Below are 24,090 nucleotides of genomic sequence, written 5' to 3' on the forward strand. Positions count from 1 at the left end.
CTGTGATACAATAGATCAGTTATTATTTCTTATTTATGTTTTATATTATGTCTGTTGTGCACATATTTTCATCTTGCAGTTTCAACCCCTCACTTTACTATTCTTCACTATATGATAGTCTACACTCTTTTTTAACCCATAAAGACCCGGACATCCACTATTGGCCAAAAGTACTACTGATCTAAACTGTTCATCCATTAATCCTATCAATGCATGTAAATAATTGGTGTGCAATACAGTTTTTCATCTTTTCATGGACCTCAGACATGACCCATTTGGATGTTCAGAGGCTCCAGAGTGAACGTGGAAATACTGTCATTTTCTACAACAATGATTCAACAGTAAAACTCATGGAGTTTAATCAATGACAGTTGATGGAAACACTGGGTTTGTGTTCAGTTAATGATATATTTTACTGAAAAAGTCCGTTTTTTTCAGTTTTTTTCTGTTTTGATCCAATAACCTTTGACTTTACTCTGAGCTTTTATGAACATCTATATGATCAGTCCATTAAACATAGGAACATAGATGATTTTCACTGAGAAAAATGCAAAATTCAGAGGATAAGATTATAATAAATGGTAATAAAATCACTAAGGAAAGGTTAAATAAAGAGAAAAATTCCTTTGGGAACTAATACATAAGTCACACTTATGGGTGAGTTTATGGGTTAGTTTAAGACCTTTAAAGCAGTCTGACGTCACAAATGTGCCTTATGAACTAGTCTTTTGCATGTCAGACAAAGTGGATGCCACACCATGTGCCATAGACTCATAAGTTGATCACACATACACTAATAGTACATCCTACACTGAGGCTACTGCTAGTACAATCATCTACCAGCATATGCACTGCGGATTACCGCACTAACGTGTTCCTCCGCGCACTGTCACCCATAGTCTTATTTGTTTTGATTAAGGTGACATTTTTAACTTATCATAGTAATTAACAGTAGCACTGGCTTTCATCTTACATGTTTTAGTTTAGCTAAAGATGATATACTGATTAAAGGTTCACATTTCACTTTACATATTACGTCTTTGGGAAGGTGTGCGGATCTACTTTATCTCAAAAACTAGTACCACCCATTTCGCCATTTTATGTTCCATAGCTGCTTTGTTGTGAAGAAGGAACCAGTCCGAACATTTAACAACAGTACATTTTATCCGTGTAAAGTAGATATAGTAATAACGTCAACTGCTTAATGACGATCCAGCTATACAACGTTACTGACAGCCATAAGACAGTCACTGAGTGCTGTACACTACAAGGAGTAATCAGAGGTTAGCTACGCAGCTGCCTGGAAACGTGCTTGTTGGCCGCAGCCGACAAAGACGACTATCCGTCGTATTTTTTTCTCTGAAACGTTTATTCACCAGAAGGCACATTGACGACCACCGTGCAGGACTCGAAAACTGAGGAGATGGCGAGCTCAGTGGGAAACGTGGCGGACAGCACAGGTTGGTTGCGTCTCTCTTACTCTTAAGTAACGTGTCGAGCTTTGAAGACGACCCAAACTAACCCCTCTGTACAAGGCTTGGTTACCTCGAGCTGGTTTCTGCATATAACCATCTCTAAAATTAGTAGCTAAAACAAAAACTCAGGGCTAATAACAATGCAGTATTTATGTTGCCTAACCGTACACCGTGGTATTAACCGTGTAGTATAACGCTATGAATCTAATGTCATATCTTATTCTAATATGGCACGGGCTAATGCTAACCGAAGCTTCTAGCCATAATTCTTACCCGCACACACAAGTGAAGGTTAGCTTTATCGCAATTTAGGAGCGCACATTTTTACGCTTCTTTTACCTAACACATGTACAAATATTAAGGGTAAAATAAAATGAGCCATTCACACGGGTGTGCGAATGCTTTAATATGTTTTATTTAGATAGCTAATTGTACATTATTGGTAGCTCAGGTGGGCAACGGGTAGCTGTAACGTCGATATTCCGATGTATTTCCTAACGAATGATTAAAATGTGGCATGTCGTGTCGAAGAAAAACGGTATCACTGTTGATAACTGCTGTTTGACAAGGCCACTGAAACAGCAAGGGCCTTTAGGTCTCGGTTTTATATCCGTCAATGCGGACATCACAGGTTGGCGAAGATGCTCAAGGTTAACGACTACTTTTTTTAACCGATGACGCGCGTGTACGTCAAAGATGATCAGTGGTAATGATATGACTGGTATACATATCTGGCGGTGTCTCGATTTATGCTAACGCTGTTGCCAGGCTTTATGTAACTAAAACTATGCGTCTTTATTACACACACCCACTGTGACGCAATTGTAATGGATGGATGAACCGATTTTGGGTGTGCTCTGGCATCACTCAGCAGGTGTGTACAGATCTATTGACAGAATCTTCCCACACCATTACACCTCCCTTACCCTGCTTTATATCTGTGTACAATAGACATGTAGTTTCATCTTTATGCCATTCCCTGAATAACTGACAGCAGGTGACTGAGAACTGACTTTTTACATATACAGCAGTATCAATGCAGTAATAAGTCTGTCACTAATCATAGCCTCAGTTACAATCTGCTGTAATGCTGCATGATCCCATATGTTCTACTACCTGAGCAGCTTTTGTGTCAAACCAGGTTCATCTGTTAAACTGAATTATTACCCCCCCCTCCCCCCCAAAAATGTTAAGATGTTATATTTCTTACATTGATCTTCACATTTGTTTTATTGGTGACACTTTTGTGGGGATATCCTTAAAAATCTTAATGTAATAATACTTTACAAAAGCACCTTATCTTCTGTGATCGTAGATTTGTAAACAAAATGACACAACAACAATTTAACAATTGATACAAATTTAAGTTAGATTATGGTTAGCACCTTTGACTTCCCTCACAAAAGCCCTTTGCAATAAATCTCTCCTTTGTTTTTTATCACAGCACCATTTGATCTCAGTTCCTGGTTTGTTTTGGTCATTGTCTTGTGTTGTGTTTACTTCAGTTACCCATTATTTTTCATCAAAAGCATTATCATCTCTCTTGGTTTATTCTAAATTTATGTTTTCATTTGTCTGCTGTATTTTCTTTCATCATCTCTAACATGTTGTTTTCCCATCCCCTCCTTGGGCTGTGTTGGTGCTCCAGAACCAACAAAACGTATGCTTTCCTTCCAAGGGTTGGCTGAGCTGGCGCACCGGGAGTATCAGTCGGGGGACTTTGAGGCAGCAGAACGCCACTGCATGCAGCTGTGGAGACAGGAGCCTGATAACACAGGCGTGCTGCTGCTTCTGTCCTCCATACACTTCCAGTGCCGAAGACTTGACAGGTAAGGTCTGGGGGCCTGACTCAATGCACATTGAACATGTGACATGGAGGTGCAGGGAATAAAGGGTCTCCTGTGTCTTTGAGAGCTTAGGCACAGAGCTGTCTTCTGGATTTCATATTGCTCAGCGAAATGTGGTTTCTTTTTGTGTCCTTGTAATACACACATAGTAAGGAGGTTGAGGTAAATGTTTGCTTTACAGATGCCATTGCGAAGGTGTACAGGATTCAAGGTTTATTGTTTTGTTAGCCTTTTTTATATTAAGAAACACACCCAGTAATACCAACAAACCTTTTGCTTCTTAATAATGACAAGTAATTTTTGCTAATTAGGTGCGATACAATTAACAGATCAGTTTATTCAATAAGTGGACACAGTCTCCACGCTCTAACCTAGTTTATGTACTAAAGTGGTGTAACCTAGCACAGCTGGCCTATAGGGTATTGTACCCTCACAACGATTAATGAAGTAAAGACACTCGAGGAATAAATTGTGCCGTATAATAAACTGGTAGTGTGTTTGTAATATTTCAGGGACTTTTCATCTTTACATGCTGTTTAGAAATTTACTCAGGTGTTTATGAATTCATTGGTTGCAGTTTGCAAATATGTTTGTCCTTTGCTCAGCAATTGTTCTTTTCTTCATGGTTGTGTTCTTCCATTCTGGCCCTATAGGTCTGCTCACTTCAGCACCTTGGCCATCAAACAGAACCCAATGCTGGCAGAGGCTTACTCCAACCTGGGGAATGTGTACAAGGAGCGTGGACAACTGCAGGAGGCTATAGAGCATTACCGTCATGCCCTGAGACTGAAGCCAGATTTTATTGATGGATACATCAACTTGGCAGCAGCTCTGGTGGCAGCAGGGGACATGGAGGGAGCTGTGCAGGCTTATGTGTCTGCATTACAGTATAACCCTGTAAGTGGCAATGTCGTACGCTGAAATCAGAAAACTCTATAGCTCTTGGAGAGTGTATTTTAAATCAATTTGTTGATCCTTAATATTTGATCATATTATAATTTAAGGCCTTTCTCCCCCCCACACAGGACCTTTATTGTGTGCGTAGTGACTTGGGCAACTTGCTTAAAGCCCTTGGGCGTTTGGAAGAGGCCAAGGTATGTTACAGTGAATTGGCAGCTGAATATATGCGTTTCTGTTTTTGTAGATTTTTTTTTCTTGTCCATAAATGTTTGTTTTTAGTGTCTCCAAGGCCATAGATCTTTTTTTCCCCCGATGCATTTTTAAGTCACATCAAGTCCTTTACCTTCAACTCCCTTTGCCAAAGGAAAGACAGGGAAGGATAGTATTTCATTTCTCAGAGTTGCAGTGAGCGTCACATCCCTAACTTCCCCCAGTACTTGGAATAATTGGACCTAAATGAGGCAGCAAACATTTCTGTATTTTTTTAATTCATAGAAATAAAAAACTTTATGTTAAATATTTTTTATACATGTTGGTGTTACATTTCCCCATTTCTTTTTTCTTTCTTTCTTTTTTCTTTTCTTTTTTTTTAAGTTTTAGTCCCAATGTCTTACCGACCTACCAGAGGTCAGTCCCTCCCCTTTCAGGAAGAAAGGCTGGAGTCTTAAAATTTAAACAGTCAATCTTCATTGTTATTTCTTAACCTTGGCCTATGCATTTGTTCTAATTAATTTTGGAGGGAAAATGCTGGCTCGGTCTTTGAAGAATTTATGAACTGATGAGAAGCTAGTTTATCATTGCAGTGCAAAAGATAAGATGGTTTCTAACCAAACCACTATACTCCAGTATTGTTTGTAAGGTTAAATACTGATGAGCTTTTGGTCTCAGTTTGCTGCCAGTATAGCTGTTGCTAGCATGGGGTTACTCTCCCGCAACATTTGTTACATTTGATTTGTTACTTTCAACCTTGTCTTCATTTTATAGGGGGCTGCTCGGGTTGGGTCAAATCTGGAGATGTGGAGTTGTCCCACTGGTTACAGGCCATCTTATTTCGTGCTAGAGGGGGGTTAAGGAGTGGGGAGGAGCATCAGGGAGTTACGAGCTCCCCTGCTCTGTCGCTCCACCCCCCGCGCGCTTGCTAAGGATTGGTGGAATGTGCGCGATCAGAGCTGTCTTCCTGACCCCTCTATGTCCTGCCACTACTCAAACATATGCCATTAATATTATTCAAGCACAAAACCATTAGTCCAGCTTTTGACTATGGTTGCTATTGAACACATGAGCCAGCTGACTAATTTTATTTCCACTGAAATTTGACGAGTAGTGTATTTAATATGACCTATTTGAGAGAGACCATTCTCAAATACTTTCAAAGGGTTTGTCAGGCAGACAGCTCTTCTTTAACATCCACCGCCTGCGTCAGATGCTGGGTTAGAAAGACAGGCACGCGCAGCAACAGCGATGACTTCTTTATTTCAGAGCTGTGGAGGCTTCTAGATACAAATAATTAAACCACAGACTTTTCTCCCTACCCCATTGGCCAGGACTCAAGAAAGCAGGCCAGGATAAAGAAAAACAAAGCATTAAAATATTTAATGAAAGTGCTAAAATATTCAAAGAAAAGGAATGATTAATACTTTTTTCCTTTGCTTTTAAATATGTAATATCATTCCCAAAGAAATGGGATCAGTTCATTTGGGCAAGATCAAGCCAGTAACTGCCCTCCTATAGTTTAATCTAAAAATTTAACTTGAGTATATTCCATTGAAACTGAACACATCAAAGCCTTTCTTCCCTCCCCATTACCCTAAAAGCATTCTTTTTATTTTCTTTGAAACGAAACATTCATTGCATGAATAAGAAATAGGAATAGTTTATTTTTTTGTTTGTTGTGATTTGGAAGAACGTGTTTTATTTCCATATTTAAAAAAAAAACAATGCATTGTTTGAAGACTTTTACTAACGATCTTGTTTTCTGATTTTGTCTCTTTTGGTTTTTCCACAACTGATATTGTTATTTAGAAGGTTTCAGGTGGGTGACACTATTCCTGCGTAGGTGCCTGGCGGAAAGGAACACTAGGGCAGCCTCAGTCCTCTCCTCTTCTTCCAGCCAGCTGCGGCCACCACTCTGACAAAGTCCAAAAATATGGTAACGGGTTTGTAACTGCCAACAAAAGAAAAACCACCTCACTTCATGCTTGAGCTCCTCTGTCTTGTGGCTTCCTTTTGAAGAGCAAAAGACAAGTAACAAAACAAATTACAGTAAGCATTTTCTTAAATATGCTATACTAATTACCCAATTCTATATTAGTAAAAAGAAACTTGGATTTGGAAGCAATAAACGTGAAAAGCAAGTAAGACCCCTCTAACTCTTACATGTTGGTTATTTTTCCTATTTGTTTTATTTTCCTTCTTTATTTGGAGTTGCAGCGTTCTGATGATGATGCAGATGCGCTGTGAGTCTGCAGTAACGCAGGGGCTGCGCAGCGATACCCTCCAAGCGACCAAATGTCGGAAAGCGCAAGCATGCGACCCCCACCCCCCACTCCCTTTGGCCATTTGGTTGTGGACCTCTCCCCGCTAACAACCAGCCTTGCTCCCAAATGCCCCCAGATCTCAGACCATATTGGCCTTTAAGAAACTTGTATTTGTCAAGTAAAATTTACCCTTTTGCTCTTCTAATGGTAGAATTGTTGGTTGTTAAATCCCATGTAATTCATGCCTCAGTAGTACAGTGTAGCCACTGGCTGCTGTGATATTTCAGTCCCCAGACGCCCCTTTTGTATTATGAGACAGTTGGGGTGCTGAGTGTGTGCCAGTCTGGTATAGCAGGTGTTCTGCCAGGGGATGTTGGTCTGCACCTGTCTCATTTGGCCATTCAGTGAGCGCAGCAGCGAAGCAATGACCTGTGCTAGGAGCAAGGTCACGCTGAATGCATTATATGTTGCATTGTGGTGGTGGTGGCAACAGACACACACCTATGCGCTTGCATGGATTTGTTGCGCATGCATTACAGGGACCATCACCTGCAAGAACTGTCCGGCATCGGAGGTTGTGAGATACTTTTGCCCACATGAAATATACGTTAAAGCACATATATGTATTTATTTTTAAACCTACATTATTTTATGTAATCCTTTGGGCTATAACGAATAGGAATTGATCAAGGGTACAGTAGACTGTCCCTGGTGTGGGATACCACAGTATTTGTTAAAAATGTGGTCATAACTGCAAGATGAGGGCCTGAATGTGGGTGTTGGTTGGATCCGCGCAGCGTAGGAAAAAGCAATGCAGCTTAGCGCGGCAGACTTGTGCGCACGCGAGCCCATGCTGTAGACTCACTTTTTGCCATCTTGGAGAATTGTCACTAATTTTGCCCTCTCTGCTCTTTTTGTTTTTTTCTTACTTTTATTCTCAATCTTCTATTTGTTTTTATTTTACAATCCCCTGTCCTCCCCTCTACATGCTATTCCTTTCTTGTTTCTTCCCTATTCTTCTCCTTTCCTGTGTGTTTTTTTTTTTGTTTTTTTTTTTTTTTGTTTTGTTTTTTTAACTCACTGAAGGCTTGTTACCTGAAAGCTATTGAGACTCAGCCCAACTTTGCTGTGGCGTGGAGCAACCTGGGCTGTGTATTCAATGCACAAGGAGAGATATGGCTGGCCATCCACCATTTTGAAAAGGTCAGTTGTGCAGTGCAGTATTATGTTTTAAAATTGTCCAATATTTAATTTTGTTATAACCCTGGGCCCCACAGTATAAGTTTTTTTTTTTTCTTTATTTTTAGGCAGTAACTCTGGATCCAAATTTCCTTGATGCATACATCAATTTGGGAAATGTTTTGAAGGAGGCCCGCATCTTTGACAGGTGAGTCCCAGTCCAAACTTTTACCTAATAATCCTGTCAATCATCATACCTAATCTGAGGCCTTTAAAAAGTCCAGTCTACCTCATCCTATGTAGTATTCAGAATGAGTCATATATATTATAAATGGCCTTACCTCCTTTTTATGTTTTTTTTTAGTGGTTGTTTTCCTTAATGCAGGGCAGACCAACTACCCTGCAGCACTGCCAGCTGCTCAAACAGCTGTTGTGTTAAATTTGAGTAAAGTTTAGCATTACATGTCCATTTTCAATAGGCAGTAGTGTTTGTGCTGAATGTCATCAGAAAAGCATAAACCTACGATTACCAATTTCAGGCTGATCTTGTTCTCATTTCTTTAATCTTATTTTTTTCAGAGCTGTTGCTGGATACCTGAGAGCCCTAAGTCTTAGTCCCAACCATGCAGTTGTCCATGGAAACCTGGCCTGTGTCTACTATGAACAGGGCCTAATTGACCTGGCTATTGACACTTACCGTCGTGCTATTGAATTGCAGCCCCACTTCCCTGATGCCTACTGCAATTTGGCAAATGCCTTGAAGGAGAAGGGCAATGTAAGGCATTACATTGTTTGCCTGTTTATCTAGACTCCAAAAGATCATATCATAAATTTAAATAACTAAGTCTTGGGTATATTAGGGCATTTTGAATTATCTATAAAGATCTGCCTTTCTGTATCTGCGCTCAGGCATAAACATTTCATTGTCATTGTTTTCCCAGGTGTCTGAGGCAGAAGAGTGCTACAACACAGCCTTACGCTTGTGCCCAACCCATGCAGACTCACTTAATAACTTGGCCAACATAAAGCGTGAGCAGGGTAACATTGAGGAGGCTGTTCAGCTTTACAGGAAAGCTCTAGAGGTCAGTATACACAACCATTGATTGTTCATGACTTCTTACATGTGTTTATTAACAGGACAGTGAGTGCTGTAAATGTGAGCATGATATTATTGTATTACTAAATAAACCTTGTTTTGTATTAGGTGTTCCCAGAGTTTGCAGCAGCTCACTCTAACCTGGCTAGTGTCCTACAGCAGCAGGGCAAACTCCAGGAGGCCCTCATGCACTACAAGGAGGCCATCAGGTATGTCATTTGCTTCATGGTACTTGAAGTATTTTAGTTAAGACATTGTTATGCCATTATAGCAAAGACAATTCCCTAACTGCATCATATAATATTGGTCAGCCTTTGATATGCATGACTGTATGATATTCTTTCTAAATGTTCTTTCTGGTGCTCTTCTAAATAGTGAATATTAAGCTGGTGTATTACTACAAATACATGTAAATATATGCATGCATTTTGATATACAGAGCACAATATACAGTTTTCTAATGCAGCTGTTTTTATCTTGTGATTTTAGGATCAGTCCTACTTTTGCTGATGCCTACTCAAACATGGGTAATACACTGAAGGAAATGCAAGATGTACAGGGAGCACTGCAGTGCTACACCCGTGCCATTCAGATCAACCCTGCTTTTGCTGATGCCCACAGCAATTTGGCCTCTATACACAAGGTAACGAAACTTGTTTCTTAGCACATGCGCCCTAAGGCAAATAATCTGTTAAAAACATAATTTCTCCTTCCAGTTTTTCAACAGCCCACAAAAACACTATTCTGTTCATTATTCAATATGGTAGTTGAGTAGTTTCAAAATGAAGACTGAAGTTTCTCACTGGAAATTATTCACTTGGATGTGTTCCATTTTCTCTTTCTTAATTAGGATTCTGGAAACATCCCAGAGGCCATTGCATCATACCGCACAGCTTTGAAACTCAAGCCGGATTTCCCTGATGCATACTGCAATTTGGCCCATTGCCTTCAGGTTCATAAAATTTATACACTTATATGTTTAACTCTTGAAAGTTGTTACGAAGAAACAGTTGCAATACCACAAACTGAGCAAAAGCAGTTCTCTTTAACTTTCTGTTATGCATGTCATTCTCAGATTGTGTGTGACTGGACAGACTATGATGAACGGATGAAGAAGCTTGTGAGCATTGTGGCTGACCAACTGGATAAGAACCGCTTGCCTTCAGTCCACCCACACCACAGCATGCTCTACCCTCTCTCTCACAACTTCCGTAAGGCCATCGCAGAGCGCCATGGAAACCTTTGCCTGGACAAGGTACACGCACTGATCAAAGCAAGTAACCTTTTATTCATTTTTTGGGAGAGGGTGAAAAGGTGGCTGGTGGTGGCAGTGGCTATCAGCTGGGACATGGAGTAAGTAAGGGATGGGGTGAGGTTATTGAAATTTGTGAAGAGAAGATGCATAAAAGCCAGTACAGAAGGGGTTGCTTGCAATGGGTGAGGGTATGGCATAAGGTGCAGAATCTATTAAGCCTAAATCATAGCATCTTAGTCAAACAAGACTTTTGTGTCCAGATGTATTTGTAATCTTACATCGCTGCTTCTTTCACAGATTAATGCATTGCACAAACCAGCTTATGAGCATCCTAAAGATCTGAAGGCTAGTGGTGGACGTCTGCGTATTGGCTATGTCAGCTCTGACTTTGGTAACCACCCAACTTCACACCTGATGCAGTCAATTCCTGGAATGCACAACCCTGAGAAATTTGAGGTGGGTAATTTAAATAATTTCACTTGTAGTTGTTGTAACCTTGTAACATCTTGAACACTATTTGCTGCATATTTATGACATGCAAAGGAGTGAGGCAAATTGTCAGCTCAAATCTGTTTCTAATTTATTTAGATTAATCTGAAAATTGTTTTTTTCCCCAAGGTCTTCTGCTATGCTCTCAGCCCCGATGACAGTACCAACTTCCGTGTGAAAGTGGTAGCAGAGGCTCATCATTTCACAGACCTCTCTCAGGTAACTGTTAATGAGCCAGGTTTACTTCTATGTACAGTGGATAGTAATGGAGGGCCTCATTGACATGTCTATTAAGCAGATTCACATTCTCTAATGATAATTTGAATGATGTGAATCCTGAGGTCTGTAAGACACCTTATTTCTGTCCCTTTCAGTTACTTTAACTCTTTAAGTGCCAGACAGTTAAGGGGCTAATAAGCCTTAAAAGTGCCACAGAATTTGGCTGTTTTTCAGTATTTCGCGTCGTTTTTATAATATTTGAAGAATCCTGCAGGAAACCGCTCGGTAACATCCGACCGATTGCTGATTAGATTCAAAACGCACCGGACGCAGCCGATTCATTATTGATCGTAATTTGCATAATTTATAATAATAATAATAATAATAATAATAATAATCTTTATTTATATAGCACTTTTCATACATTAAAAACTGTAGCACAAAGTGCTTTACATATCAGTTTAAAAATCAGTACCGCCCCCCACCCACACTCACACACACACACACACATATATACATGCAAACCCACAAGCTCACACATACTTAAGAAGACTGACTGAGCACGGGTAGACCAGAACAAAAATGTACAAGTAAAAGTAAAACATCAATTTAGGAGGCGCTGTCTCAGGGAGCCTTTCGCACCAGGATGCAGCCGCCGACCCCAGCGACCAGGCACCAGCAACACAGCCCCGCATCCCAACTAGTGGGAGAGGGCCAACTGGGACCCCCACCCACCAGAAAGGAGCGGACCCCAGTGAAAGAAGGCGCCACAGCCCCCGGAGTCCACAGCCGCCCCCCGGCATGGAGGGCTCCCTCTGATGAAACACCGGAGAATAAGAAATATTAAAAAGATATAAAAATATTATTCGGTCGCGTGACCTCAAATTCCCGTCTGCTTGGTCTCAAAAGGGGGACACAGAAAGAACGTCAAAAAAATTTGACAAAGAAATGGGGGTGGATGGTTTGTTTGTACACAAATGTGGCGTGTTCTCCAAAGCCGATCTGATTGGCCCGTGGCACTTTACAGGTTGTTTTCGTAAAGCCGATTTAATCGGCCCTTGGCACTGAAAGTGTTAAATCTGGTACTATCGGCAGTAACTTTGCATTAACTAAATAGCCATTCAAATAAAGTGTTGTTGAATGTGTGAAACAAATGTCTTCACAGATTCCTTGCAATGGGAAGGCCGCTGATCGCATTCACCAGGATGGAATTAACATTCTCGTTAATATGAATGGTTACACAAAGGGAGCCAGAAATGAGCTGTTTGCCCTCCGTCCTGCCCCCATTCAGGTTTGCTGTGACACCACTCATATTCAGGATAATCTCAGTTATAATTTTGCTTATGCCCCACTTTAATCTTGGCATTTGATTGTACACCTAAAATTTTCTTCATCTGTGTTAACAACAGGCCATGTGGCTGGGTTACCCAGGGACCAGTGGGGCTCCTTTCATGGATTATATCATCACTGATAAAGAGACCTCACCTTTGGAGGTCGCTGAGCAGTATTCAGAGAAATTGGCCTACATGCCACACACTTTCTTTATTGGAGATCATGCCAACATGTTTCCTCATCTCAAGGTTTGTTTACTCACACATTTCTCTTATGTGATTCTTTGAGCTTTTCTTTGTCTTTCTTCTGTCGTTGTAGTAAACTTCACTAAACTAATATTGTTTGTAACTGTACTTGTTTGTATTTGACCCATAGAAAAAAGCAGTGATTGACTTCAAGTCTAATGGACACATCTTTGATAACCGCATCGTGCTTAATGGTATTGATCTGAAGGCGTTCTTGGACAGTCTGCCAGATGTCAAAGTGATAAAGGTGAGAAAGATTACCAAACAAGAAAAGTAACATTGACACATTATGCATATATTTTTGCGCAGTGTGCATGGACAAAATAAATACATTTGCATATCGACTAGGTAGTTATGAATACTGTATTTTGAATACTTCAGTTTAAAACCATGTCAAGCTCGTATATTGAAACTGATGTCCTTGTCCAGATGAAATGCGATAACAACCAGGAAGCCACTGGTGACACAAATGGAGCACTGTCCATGCCTGTCATTCCCATGAACACTGCAGCTGAAGCCATCATTAACATGATCAACCAAGGCCAAATCCAGGTCACAATCAATGGCTTCACCGTCAGTAATGGCCTGGCCACCACGCAGGTATGCTGAGTTGGAGCACACTGTGAATAGACAAATTGTGAAGGTCAAACCATTGGCATATAAAATCTACAATTTCAGAAACAAGGCAGGAGCGGTACTTTAACTTAGGTTGCTGCTTTTGCAGATGGTTTCAGCAGATGGGGTTGTAGTCCCAGTCACTGAGTATTTACAGGTATGCCATGTTCATGAGAGTAAGGTGGAAGTACTAAACTTGTGGTGAGGGACATGGTGGCACAGTGAATTAAGTCTATCTTGGGTTTTTACTTTGCATATTAACACCATTAACCTGTTGACACTTTCCAACTCTTACGATTACACTGAAACTTTACAACACTTTTTATTCCTGTTCAGATCAATAACAAAGCTGCCACAGGGGAAGAGGTGCCACGCACAATTGTTGTGACTACACGCTCCCAGTATGGTCTCCCAGAAGACTCCATAGTTTACTGCAACTTTAACCAGCTCTACAAGATTGACCCTCCTACACTGCAGATGTGGGCCAATGTGAGTTGGACAACTACCAGAAATGTTCCTTGAGCTCTGCTCATGAAAATTACATCCATGATGCCTTTGGTTTATGGTAAAAATGTGTGTTTCTCTGCAGATCCTTAAGCGTGTGCCCAACAGTGTGCTGTGGCTACTTCGTTTCCCTGCTGTGGGCGAGCCCAACATCCAGCAGTATGCTCAGAACATGGGTCTCCCTGGTTCTCGTGTCATCTTCTCACCCGTGGCTCCAAAGGAGGAGCATGTGAGAAGGGGCCAGTTAGCTGATGTATGCCTTGACACTCCTCTGTGTAATGGTCACACAACAGGCATGGATGTTCTCTGGGCTGGAACACCTATGGTTACCATGCCAGGTGAGGACACTACTTGAAAAGCAGTCGAAACCATTGGCTACTAATCAAATTAACCTCTCTTTTCTCATTCAGTAACAAAAAATGAAAATGCAAGAAGCTGTAAATACAAACAGATTTATAGTAAAATAACACACTTGATCAAATAGGATTCAAAGCTGGTTTTTAATTCTAAAACCTTTTTGCAAAGGTGAGACCCTAGCCTCCCGTGTGGCTGCTTCGCAGCTCAGCTGTCTGGGCTGTCCTGAGCTAATAGCCCAAAGTCGCCAAGACTATGAGGACATCGCAGTGAAAATGGGCTCTGACATGGAGTAGTGAGTAACTGTTATGTCTGACATCTTTTCTAAGATGTTTTTTTTTTTTAAACTTGTAATGCTTTTTTAAAATTTTAATGCTTTTCAATCCTTATTAATGGAGCTGCTGATTCTGCCTCTCTTTTTGTCATGTAGCCTTAAGATGATCAGAGCACGCGTCTGGAAGCAGCGAATTTGCAGCCCTCTTTTCAACACCAAGCAGTACACAATGGACCTAGAGAGGCTTTATCTGCAGATGTGGGAGCACCACACCAACGGCAGCAAGCCTGAGCACCTGGTCAAATTTCAGGCAGTAGAAACCAGTGAGAATGCCTGAACTGGAAGCACACTGTCTTTACCCTTGTACCCTAATCATGTCCAGTCCTCCCCACCATTTCTAACCATCCATCACCACCCTTGCTTGAATGGTCGACTTGACCCCTTTCCCCAGAATGACTGCCTCCGTCAGTCTCACATACAATAAATGGGACTCGTATTTCTAAAGGAGCCTACAGATGTACACATTTATCCCCCTTCACTGTCTGAGCCAGATAGAACCTGAAGACGTCAGGAACTTTGTCTGAGACTCTTGTTCTAAACTCTGCTATATTTGGTGCGCATGAGAGGATTGTGAATTCCCTGCTACCCCTTCAGTCCTTGGAATCCGTGGATTTATTTTTTTTTTTCCCATCTATATGCATACAGGACTGATAACAGCTTGTGGAGCAAATGCCCAACCGCCATTACATGTTGATCTATTTATCAGTGGATAAAGAGTGTTGTGTGTTTTAAAAGGACAATGTTGCACCATGAAAGTTGTAACTTTGATTTAAGTCTCATCGGCTTTAACAATTGTAAAGCAATTGTAAAACAGTGCAGCTGCTCTTTAGTTTGTCCAATGCTGTTATTAAATGACTGCAACGAGTAGATGTACAAGTTTTATGGGATGAAGCCTATATGAAGACTTCTTCCTCTCACCAAATGCCAACTCTTAATAATTTTGTTGTCGATCAAAGAATATGTTCAGTAGCTGTTGTCCTGTTTGATGTCACACTATGCTTGCAAAGGTGACTGGAATAGAGCTCCATAAATGAGCTTCATGTCATTGGAAAGGGCCTAAATCTAAGTTTAGCTGTGAGAACTGTTCACAGATTGATCTTGTTTTTTAATCACTCAAACCCGGAACGGCCTAGGTAAGTATTTTCTAAGCAGTTTTTGTTTTGTATTGTCTGTTAATTGTATGCTGTCAATGATGCCGGAAGGCTTTAAATATAATTGAAAAAATAATAAAGAGGTGGCAAAAATTAATAAACTGGAGTTGTATATTGGTAGAGAAACAGATATATATATATATATATATACTCACAAATGATACCTTTAAAAAAAAAAAAAAAAAATTAGTACTACTCTTTTTGTAAGATATGAGTTGACTTGGGTAGTATTTTTGAGTTGCAGAATTGCAGTTTTCATGTACGTATCTGTTGATCTGTGTACCGTCACCATAACGTCATACCAGTGCCTTTCACTTTTTCATACGGTATAAAATCAGCATAATATAACCAAACAGAAATCTCTCCTAAATAGACTTATTAATAAAATTCGCAGCATTTAAATGAAAATAAAATTATGGAGGCATTCCCATAGTGACATTAAACCATCTCTACATACTTAACTCTACTACAGACGCATGGATGGGGCCAACAGAAAGGCGTGGACAACCTGCTCTGACGTTATTTAAAGCTCAATCTGATTGGTTAACTTGGTACATGACGACTTCCGCCTTACGCTGCGACAAAATTTGAATTTACTCAACTGATCTCAGCTTTACACGGTGTGTTGTCGATGGTCAGTTTTTTAATATATATAAATAAAATACAATTTCTTTCATCTACACATTTCACATTTTTTGACGGATTGTAACGGAGACTTTAAATCTTTTTGAGGAAGTTCGCGCTTGACCTAGTCCAGATGCAAGCTAACGCTAAATGTTAGCAAGTTGCTAGCCGTAGCTTTTAAATGACCAGTAAGCTAACTTATGTGGCATGTGTTTGTAAATTGTTAATGTATTTCTGCGTTCACTATAAACACTTAACATCAGACTGAAATAGTAAAATCGTCATGACCCATGGTTATAATTTGCAGGAGTGCCTGGTTTTTTGAGAGGTTGGATGTTGACGTTGGACTTTAACTGGCGCCGTTGTTCGTCCTTTTAGCACAATTGAAGACACTATGAATAATGATACTCGCAAACTATTTGAAACAGTTGCTAAAAAGATGGGGTGGATGGATACGGGGCTGGATGTTGCAAAAGATAAGGTGCGTTGCATGCATCTTTAGCTAAACCATTATTTTTCCTATTCCAGTAACGTCATAAACCCGTTAATCACACTCCATTGGACCATTTTTCTGTTGTTTCTTTCTAGCTTATAAAAGAAATTGGTAAGAGTCGTCGTCCTGGCATCAGTGATGATGGATGTGCAAAGTCTTTTCTTTCTGAAAGTGAAGATGATTCAGATCCAGAGAAGGAGAACCTACAGTTAAATGACAAAGAATACAGATCCAAGACTGTGATCGACTCCAGTGATGGTGATTTTAATGAATGTAAGTTAATGCACTAGAAATTACATTATCTTGAGAATTACAGCAGTTCAAATGCGCATGTTGATCCTCTTGTTCCCCAGTTCTTGTGGAAAAGGCTACACCCAAATCTAAAATTTCCTCAAAGAAACCATTAAGTTCTGCAAAGAAAGTCAGGTATGAAAATCAATAATGCAATAATCCATGTTTTAACAAAGCGTTTGTTTCTTTAATGTGATTTTATTATTGCTTTGCTTCATATTTTTAGTTTTACTCCTAATATTTTCTTCAATTCCAGTGTGACTGTGGTGAGCTCAGACAGTGATGGAGGTTTTGAGACTTGTGAGTTAGCATTATTTGCTAGGTCAACTTCATATCTGTTATGAAAAATCTTAACATTTTAATGATGTGCTTTATATGTTCTATTTTTAAGTTCTTCAGCGGGTAAAAACTCCTAATGTGAAGCCTAAGAAAGTAGAAAAGAGTGGGAGTGAAGACAGGTGAGTTTTGGATGACTGAACACCGTATCAATTGTCATTGTCACGAAATGTTTAATCAAATATCTGTATCGTGGTTATTTGTTCTGAAGCCTCAAAAAGTTCATAGTGGATGACGACTCATCAGATGATGACTTTATTGAGATTAAATCCTCTTCTAGGGGTAAGTCTACTTCAACACTGATATTAATATGTAAGTATGAAGTTGCATAGATTTAATTTGCATAACGGTGATGATATATTTCAACTTTCTGTTCTGTAGTCCCCAAGAAGAATCACAATCCAACACCTCGGCATCCCTTAAGACCACTGTCTAAGTGTGACTCCCCAGTCTTTGTTAGTGATAGTAGTGATGATGGTCATATTGTGGTGAAGAGCACATGGAGGACTCGTCACTCAAGGCCTCAGCCACCATCCAAGGTCAACAAAAAAAAATCATCACTGTGCAGCCAAGAGGAAGATTCACCACCACTGCCACTTCTCCCCTCTCCTTCTGTCTGTGCCAGCAAAACTCCAGCTATTTATTCTAACAATCCTAAGCGCACTCTTTCAGCACCATCTAAATTAGAAGACACAGCCAGTTCTGAAGAGGAGCTCACATCCCTTTTGGAAAGACTAAAAAAGAAAAACAAGTTCCCTTTCAGTACATCCTCACCAGTCACCATCAAAGGTAACTCTCTTGTGATTGTTACTTCATGTCAACTTCAAATAATTTCCTCTTTCTTCTTAAGGCTGTTTTTTTCCACTCTTTCTGTCTTAAATGTAGAAAACAGTAAAGAGCCTCCTGTGTCGGTCCATCCTGTTAAAGCACCACCAACAACAGGATCAAAATTATTAGTTCAGACACCAAAGAATACAAAGACCCCAGGGAAATCTACCGTCCACAGACCCATGGTCAGTCAGACAGAACCCAGACATGGCCCCAGCAGCAGGTACACATGAAATGGTGACCAATTTCTGTGCACAGTATGAACTTATGAACATTTTTTTTTAAATTAATTATTTTTATTTATTTTTTTAACTTTTCCTTGATTTCTATTTTTCATGTTTGTAGTACATACAGACAGTTGTAGTTTAATCCCACAGTGTGTAGCATTTTTGGATTAAAATCTATAGACCTATTTTATGCATTTGCTTGTGTTCTTATGAGTATCAGATGTTTCCAATGATGGTCAAAACTGATTTATTTTCTGTAATTATAGATTCTATTTGGTCATCTGTCAAAGGTGTCATATCTCATATAAAGATAAAATCAGCTTTCATAGTTACTTGTAGCTATTTCATTAGAATTATAAGACTTGACATGTATGAATATCGCGCAAATGTGACATGATAAAATTGTAAGCTCTTTAACCCATAAAGACCCAAACAGCCACTGGTGACACAAACCATCTACTGATCTAAACTATTTAATACCTGTTGATCCACTAATCATATCAATAGCTACATGTAAATAATTGGTGTGAATTGTAGTTTTTCATCTTTTCTTGGTCATCAGATATGACCCATTTGGACGTTCAGAGGCTCCGTAGTTACCGTGGAAACACCATCGTCTTCTATAAAATTGATTCGCCAGTAAAACCCATGGAGTTAGATCAATGACAGTGGATGGACATACTTGTTTTTACGTTCAGTTAGCAATATCTTTGCTTAAGAAGTAACTTTTTCATTTTCTCTGTTTTGATGTAATTAACTTTGAATTTATTCTGACTTTTCATGAACATCTGCATGATCTGTGAATTAAATATGGGAAAATACATGATTTACACCAAAAAATGTAAAATACAGAGGATAATATATAAATAAATGGTGATAAATCAGCTGAGAAAGGCAAAAATAGAGAAAAATTCATTTGGGAACTGCCACAAAAGTAGCACTGGGTCTTTATGGGTTACTGCTCTTAAGTGACTAAGCTCAGTCATGCATTGTATATGTTGTTTTGTTTGTTTTTATGGTAATAATAAAAGTGGTAAATCTACAGTGCAGAGCTAACATATGCTGCTGTTTTGATTGAGAGACACCTAGTAGCATAAAGGAGATACCATGTGTTTAACTGGTTTTAATCTTCATTTTAGGATAGCATTATGTAAAACCCCAGGCTGCTTCTTGGAGTCACTTTCAAATCCTCACTCCACATATGTGCATAATTTCAAGAAAACAAGGGAAGAACTCACGAGTAAACTCTATCGGCTCTACAATACTAGTGTGTTTGACAGTAAGGTAAACATCCCCTTTTTCTTATTTAATATTTATTTGTTTTGTGCTGTCATCTGCTTTAAAATGTAAAATGTTTTGGTGTTACTTGGTTAACATGCAGTATGATGTTGTTTACGTTTGTAGCTTCCCATCGATATGTCTGTAACCTGGAATAAAAAGATGCGGAAAACAGCTGGCTACTGTATCACAGGGCAGGAACGAGGGGGAGGGAGCCGCTATGCCCGCATTGAACTGTCGGAGAAAGTCTGCGACTCTGCAGGTGAAGTTTTAGTTAACCAAATAGAGCCGCCGTAAATTAGAACCTCTGTCATCCCTCAAGGTCCCTTATGTATTTATGTTGATGTCTCCTCTTACGCACAGTAAAATTGCCTTGAGGTTTGATATTTTATTGACTGTATGTCATTGTCCCACTCTTTTTAGACCGCCTCAGGGACACACTGATTCATGAGATGTGTCATGCTGCAACCTGGCTGATTAATGGCGTGAGGGATGGGCACGGGAACTTCTGGAAGCTGTACGCTCGCAAGTCCACACTAGTGCATCCTGAGTTACCCATGGTGACTCGCTGTCACAGCTACGACATAAAGTATAAATTTCAGTACCAGTGCACCCGCTGCCAGAATACGTAAGTCTAATGCATGGGTCGGCAACCTTTGTAATCTAAAGAGCCATTTTAGGACAGAAGTAGAAAACTAAATAGTCTGGATTCAAAAGATACCCATATATTTTTCCTCAAAGTGATGACTGTTTAAGAAGCTCTTTAGAATTAGTTTGTTACGGTGGCTGACAAGGGCCAAACACATTACCATTCACAGATTCAAACACAAGTCTAAACGAGGTACAAAAAGAAGAACATGGTGCAAATGAAAAAAATGCGCTGCAAAACACAAAAACATGCATAATCATCAAATGCTCTGCAAATAGAGAAACAATACAAAGCTCAAAACGATTCAAACCAAGAAAACATCTGCAAGCAAAAAACGCTGCACAACCAGTCACTACAATGGAAGTGCTCCTAACCTGTAGGGGGCGCTGTCAGCAGAACAGCTTAATGCAGAGAGACATAGGCTGGAGAAAGAGAAGGAGAACAGGTGACTGACAGTGTTTCAAACTACAGTGGGAATTAATTGAAGTTACAGCGTAGCGCTGTAATGTAACTTTTATTAGATTATATTTTACACTAGTCTGTAGTCTATAAACACTGGCTGACTGCAGGTTTGGAGCACTTCTGTTGTAGTGACTGGTTATGCAGCGTTTTTCATTTGCAAATGTTTTTTTTGGTTTGCATCTTTTCTTTATTTGCAGAGCATTTGATGATTATGCATTTGCTTTTGTTTCTTGGAGCACTTTTTTTTTTTTTATTTGCACCATGTTCCTGTTTTTGTACCTCGTTTAGACTTGTTTGAGTTTGTGAATTTGCATCGTTACTGTACTTGCAGCTGTTTTCTCTAACTGAGATGCATTGGGCCATTGCAATGTGTTTGGCCCTTGTCGGCCAGCATAGTGTGTTTTGAAAATGTGAAGAATAAATCACAGTTTCGGTGCATTTACAGAACTACAAAGAAAATACAGAACTAAAGAAAACTGTGAAATTTACCACTTTTATTTAGCAGCAAAAATCACCTGGTATGTGAAGGTGAATGCCTTCAGTGTCATCAGATTAAAAAGCTGTCTACTTTCACTACTGCTACTATTTTTTTTTTAATTCATTTGGAGTGTAGTCTACATTTGACAACATTTTTGGTTGTGACAATAATGGCAAAATATGTTTAAAAAAAAAAAAAAGCATTTCCGTATGATTTTTGACAAAGCCACATTGAGCCACTGGAAAAGGGCCCAAGAGCCATATGTGGACCCGGAGCCACAGGTTGCCTACCCCTGGTCTAATACCAACAAAAACAGACCAGTTCAATAAGAAAATGCCATATTTGTGGGACTAGGCTGTATTTCTATTGATTCACTCTGATTTTCCACAGGATTGGGCGTCATTCCAAGTCACTGGACACACAGAGGTTTGCATGTGGCCTCTGCACAGGACAACTTGTTTTATTGACGCCGTCCAAGCCACGCGCTGCTGCACCTTTTGCCAACTTTATCAAAGAGAACTATGGGACCACGCGACAGGAGCTGGCAGGACAAAGCCATGCTGAAGTGATGCGTAAATTAAGTGCAGACTTTGCCTCCAAAACTAAACTCGGTCAAAGTTAACTTGCTGCTGATTTCATGTATAGGGGACACGACCAGGAACCACATGTGACCCCAAAAAGGGCCTTACTTTCAGTGTGCAGCTGTGACACGGAATGATGATTATTATTATTTTTTTTATTATTATTATATTATTTGTAATTCCTTTAGTTGTCAGTATGTGAATTTAGAGTGGATATCTGCAAGTCTGAGCTGGAACAAGTTCAGGAGGGATTGTGTGTGTACTGTTTTGTTCGTTTGTGTTTGTCAAACTGTGAAATTCATTTGACCTCATGGTGTTTTGTTCATAAATTGTTCCTACGTTACTTGCATATGCATCGTAACTAGGTACTGTTTTTTTTTTTTTTTTATCACAAGGACAATGTTCTGTTCATTTCATCTATGAATAAAGTAAAATAAATGGAAAAAAATTGTCACCTGTCTATTTTTCCAGAACTATTTCCTCTCAAGACCCAAATGAAAAGTGTTGTCTCCTGAGGACCCACTTGAAACAAGATTAAGCAATTTATATTAGCTTTTGTTGTTCACCATCTCATCTTTTAGATAATTTTTCCTTTTTTTTCCTGTTGCATCTTTTACATTTTTGAAATGGACCTATTTTATTTTTTAATTTCACATTTTTATTATCCCATTTTCATTTCATTGCAGCTATGAGGTCAACATTCAGAGAGCACTCTTTTATATATTTTACTCTTTGACAGTTTGTGGCCTCAATAAAGTATCTCTGTGACACACTTTTGGTCCTGATCTTAAAGATGGGGTAGGAGATGTTTTCTTGGAGCATTTTTTTTTTTTTTACTATATTGCTTAAAATCCCCTTCACACCCCGATTGCAACCAATTAATTAAATACTCTTACGCAAAAATAAAAAATGTTAGTCACCTGTGGAACGGACAGGACTGAAAAAATGCCAATCATTTTAACCGGCCCATCAAAATGACTGAATGATGACATGTCTATCAAACTCAACTGCCACTTGTCACTCCCCCCTCTGCGTGTACCCCTCTTCATGCACGAATCACGTGTTCTCAGAGGCTTGGAGCACTTGTACAGGAGACAGAGCCAGAGCTTGGCCATATTAGTTATGTTAGGATGCCAGCAAACTGTTTTTCCACCAACATAAATCACTGGAGAATGTAACGTTTGCCAGCTAGGTATGAATTGGGGCTGTTCTGCCAACAAACATTGTGCATACCAGTACTCTGGAGGTGTGGCTTGGGGGGGAAGTCTGAAGAAAAGGGTTTGGACTTTTGAATTGTGTATTGTTAAAATGTAGCTTGCTTGAATCATTTTTCCAGGATCTCCTACCTCACCTTTAAGTCTGACAAAGATAGTTTTACAGGAATGTGAGGGAAACAGTATTTGCCCAGTACTGTTATGAAATGTTAAGCAAATTTTGTTCATTGATGTTAGGCAAGGTTTCTATCCAAATAAATACTACATATTTTAGACAGTTTTTAAAAGAACTGTAGCTTAATTTTAAACTAGCGTGTTGGTGCGTGGGGATCCATGGGTTCTAGATGTGGTAGTTTTTATGCTGTTGTGTATTTGTGTATGCTGTACCGCATTTGTCCAGCAGTCACCGCCAAAACCTTCTGGCCATAGCAACGTGATTGTAGGGCTATTGTAAAATTACTAATATCTCCCAAAATATTGGTCCTATCCACTTGCCATTTTTGCTAGTCTGTTTCCTTGACCAATAATACACAAAAATGCCAAAATTGCAGTTGTCAGTTCTTTCCGGATTTTGTGTGATGCCCGAGACACACACACTTCCCTTTTATAATATATATTCCTAAGATTTCCTGCCCTCATCTTCCACTGTTTAACCTGCTGATCATCAGTAGATAAAGCAAAATAGGTGATGCATTATTTCGAATATTTCACAGATAAACAGTAATGTGTGTGTGTGTGTGTGTGTGTGTGTGTGTATGTGTATGTGTGTGTGTGTGTGTTGTCTAAAGAGGGTATTACCTTTCTCAATTACTTTTCCTCTGGCAAATATTGACAGGTAGGATAGAATTCTGTATAGATGTATTAAGGTCCCAACAGTTGTATAAATAAGCAAATGCAATCCCGATAAGAAACACTAGGTGTTGAAATGAATGGGGAAGTTGAGTAAATGGACAGCCTCTAAACACTAGCACATCACAGGAACAATGAGTTTAAAGCAACCATCATAGTCAAACAGATCTGACAGTGGGTTTGTTGTGCTCTGTGGTGCAGGAAATAATCAAAGGGAAAGGACATTTTTAAAGGGTAAGTGTATGTTTTTCTTTATTTTTTTTAATGTACAAAGACTTGTTTTGTCTCTTATATATATGTGTGTATCT

The 24,090-nt window shown here is 39.5% G+C and overlaps 2 protein-coding genes across 8 annotated transcripts; both read left to right on the plus strand.

The window, feature by feature from the left end:
* Positions 1-1,092: 1,092 nt before the first annotated feature.
* ogt.1 (O-linked N-acetylglucosamine (GlcNAc) transferase, tandem duplicate 1) lies at positions 1,093-15,565 on the plus strand. Of its 7 annotated transcripts, none has more exons than XM_030145302.1 (23): positions 1,093-1,460; positions 3,124-3,304; positions 3,976-4,219; positions 4,348-4,416; positions 7,786-7,902; positions 8,007-8,086; positions 8,458-8,653; positions 8,820-8,960; positions 9,083-9,183; positions 9,464-9,617; positions 9,825-9,926; positions 10,050-10,247; positions 10,527-10,685; positions 10,848-10,937; positions 12,103-12,228; positions 12,347-12,517; positions 12,645-12,761; positions 12,944-13,114; positions 13,239-13,286; positions 13,466-13,618; positions 13,719-13,971; positions 14,159-14,282; positions 14,418-15,565. In XM_030145302.1, exons 1-23 carry the CDS (start codon positions 1,424-1,426, stop codon positions 14,596-14,598), a joined length of 3,213 nt encoding a protein of 1,070 aa, XP_030001162.1. In that variant the 5' UTR covers positions 1,093-1,423; the 3' UTR covers positions 14,599-15,565. The 7 variants fall into 7 exon arrangements, with proteins under 7 accessions (XP_030001162.1, XP_030001163.1, XP_030001164.1 ...); XM_030145303.1 differs by having other exon boundaries at positions 10,050-10,229; XM_030145304.1 differs by having other exon boundaries at positions 3,154-3,304.
* Positions 15,566-16,128: 563 nt separating this feature from the next.
* On the plus strand, positions 16,129-22,133 carry gcna (germ cell nuclear acidic peptidase). Its single transcript, XM_030145309.1, has 12 exons — positions 16,129-16,577; positions 16,685-16,862; positions 16,943-17,015; positions 17,137-17,180; positions 17,272-17,338; positions 17,428-17,498; positions 17,598-18,005; positions 18,102-18,267; positions 19,411-19,555; positions 19,676-19,811; positions 19,973-20,177; positions 21,529-22,133. The coding sequence occupies exons 1-12, from the start codon at positions 16,491-16,493 to the stop codon at positions 21,758-21,760; spliced, it is 1,812 nt and encodes a 603-aa protein (XP_030001169.1). The 5' UTR covers positions 16,129-16,490; the 3' UTR covers positions 21,761-22,133.
* Positions 22,134-24,090: the final 1,957 nt, after the last annotated feature.

This window comes from Sphaeramia orbicularis, chromosome 10, assembly GCF_902148855.1.
Source record: "Sphaeramia orbicularis chromosome 10, fSphaOr1.1, whole genome shotgun sequence".
Lineage (NCBI taxonomy): Eukaryota > Metazoa > Chordata > Actinopteri > Kurtiformes > Apogonidae > Sphaeramia > Sphaeramia orbicularis.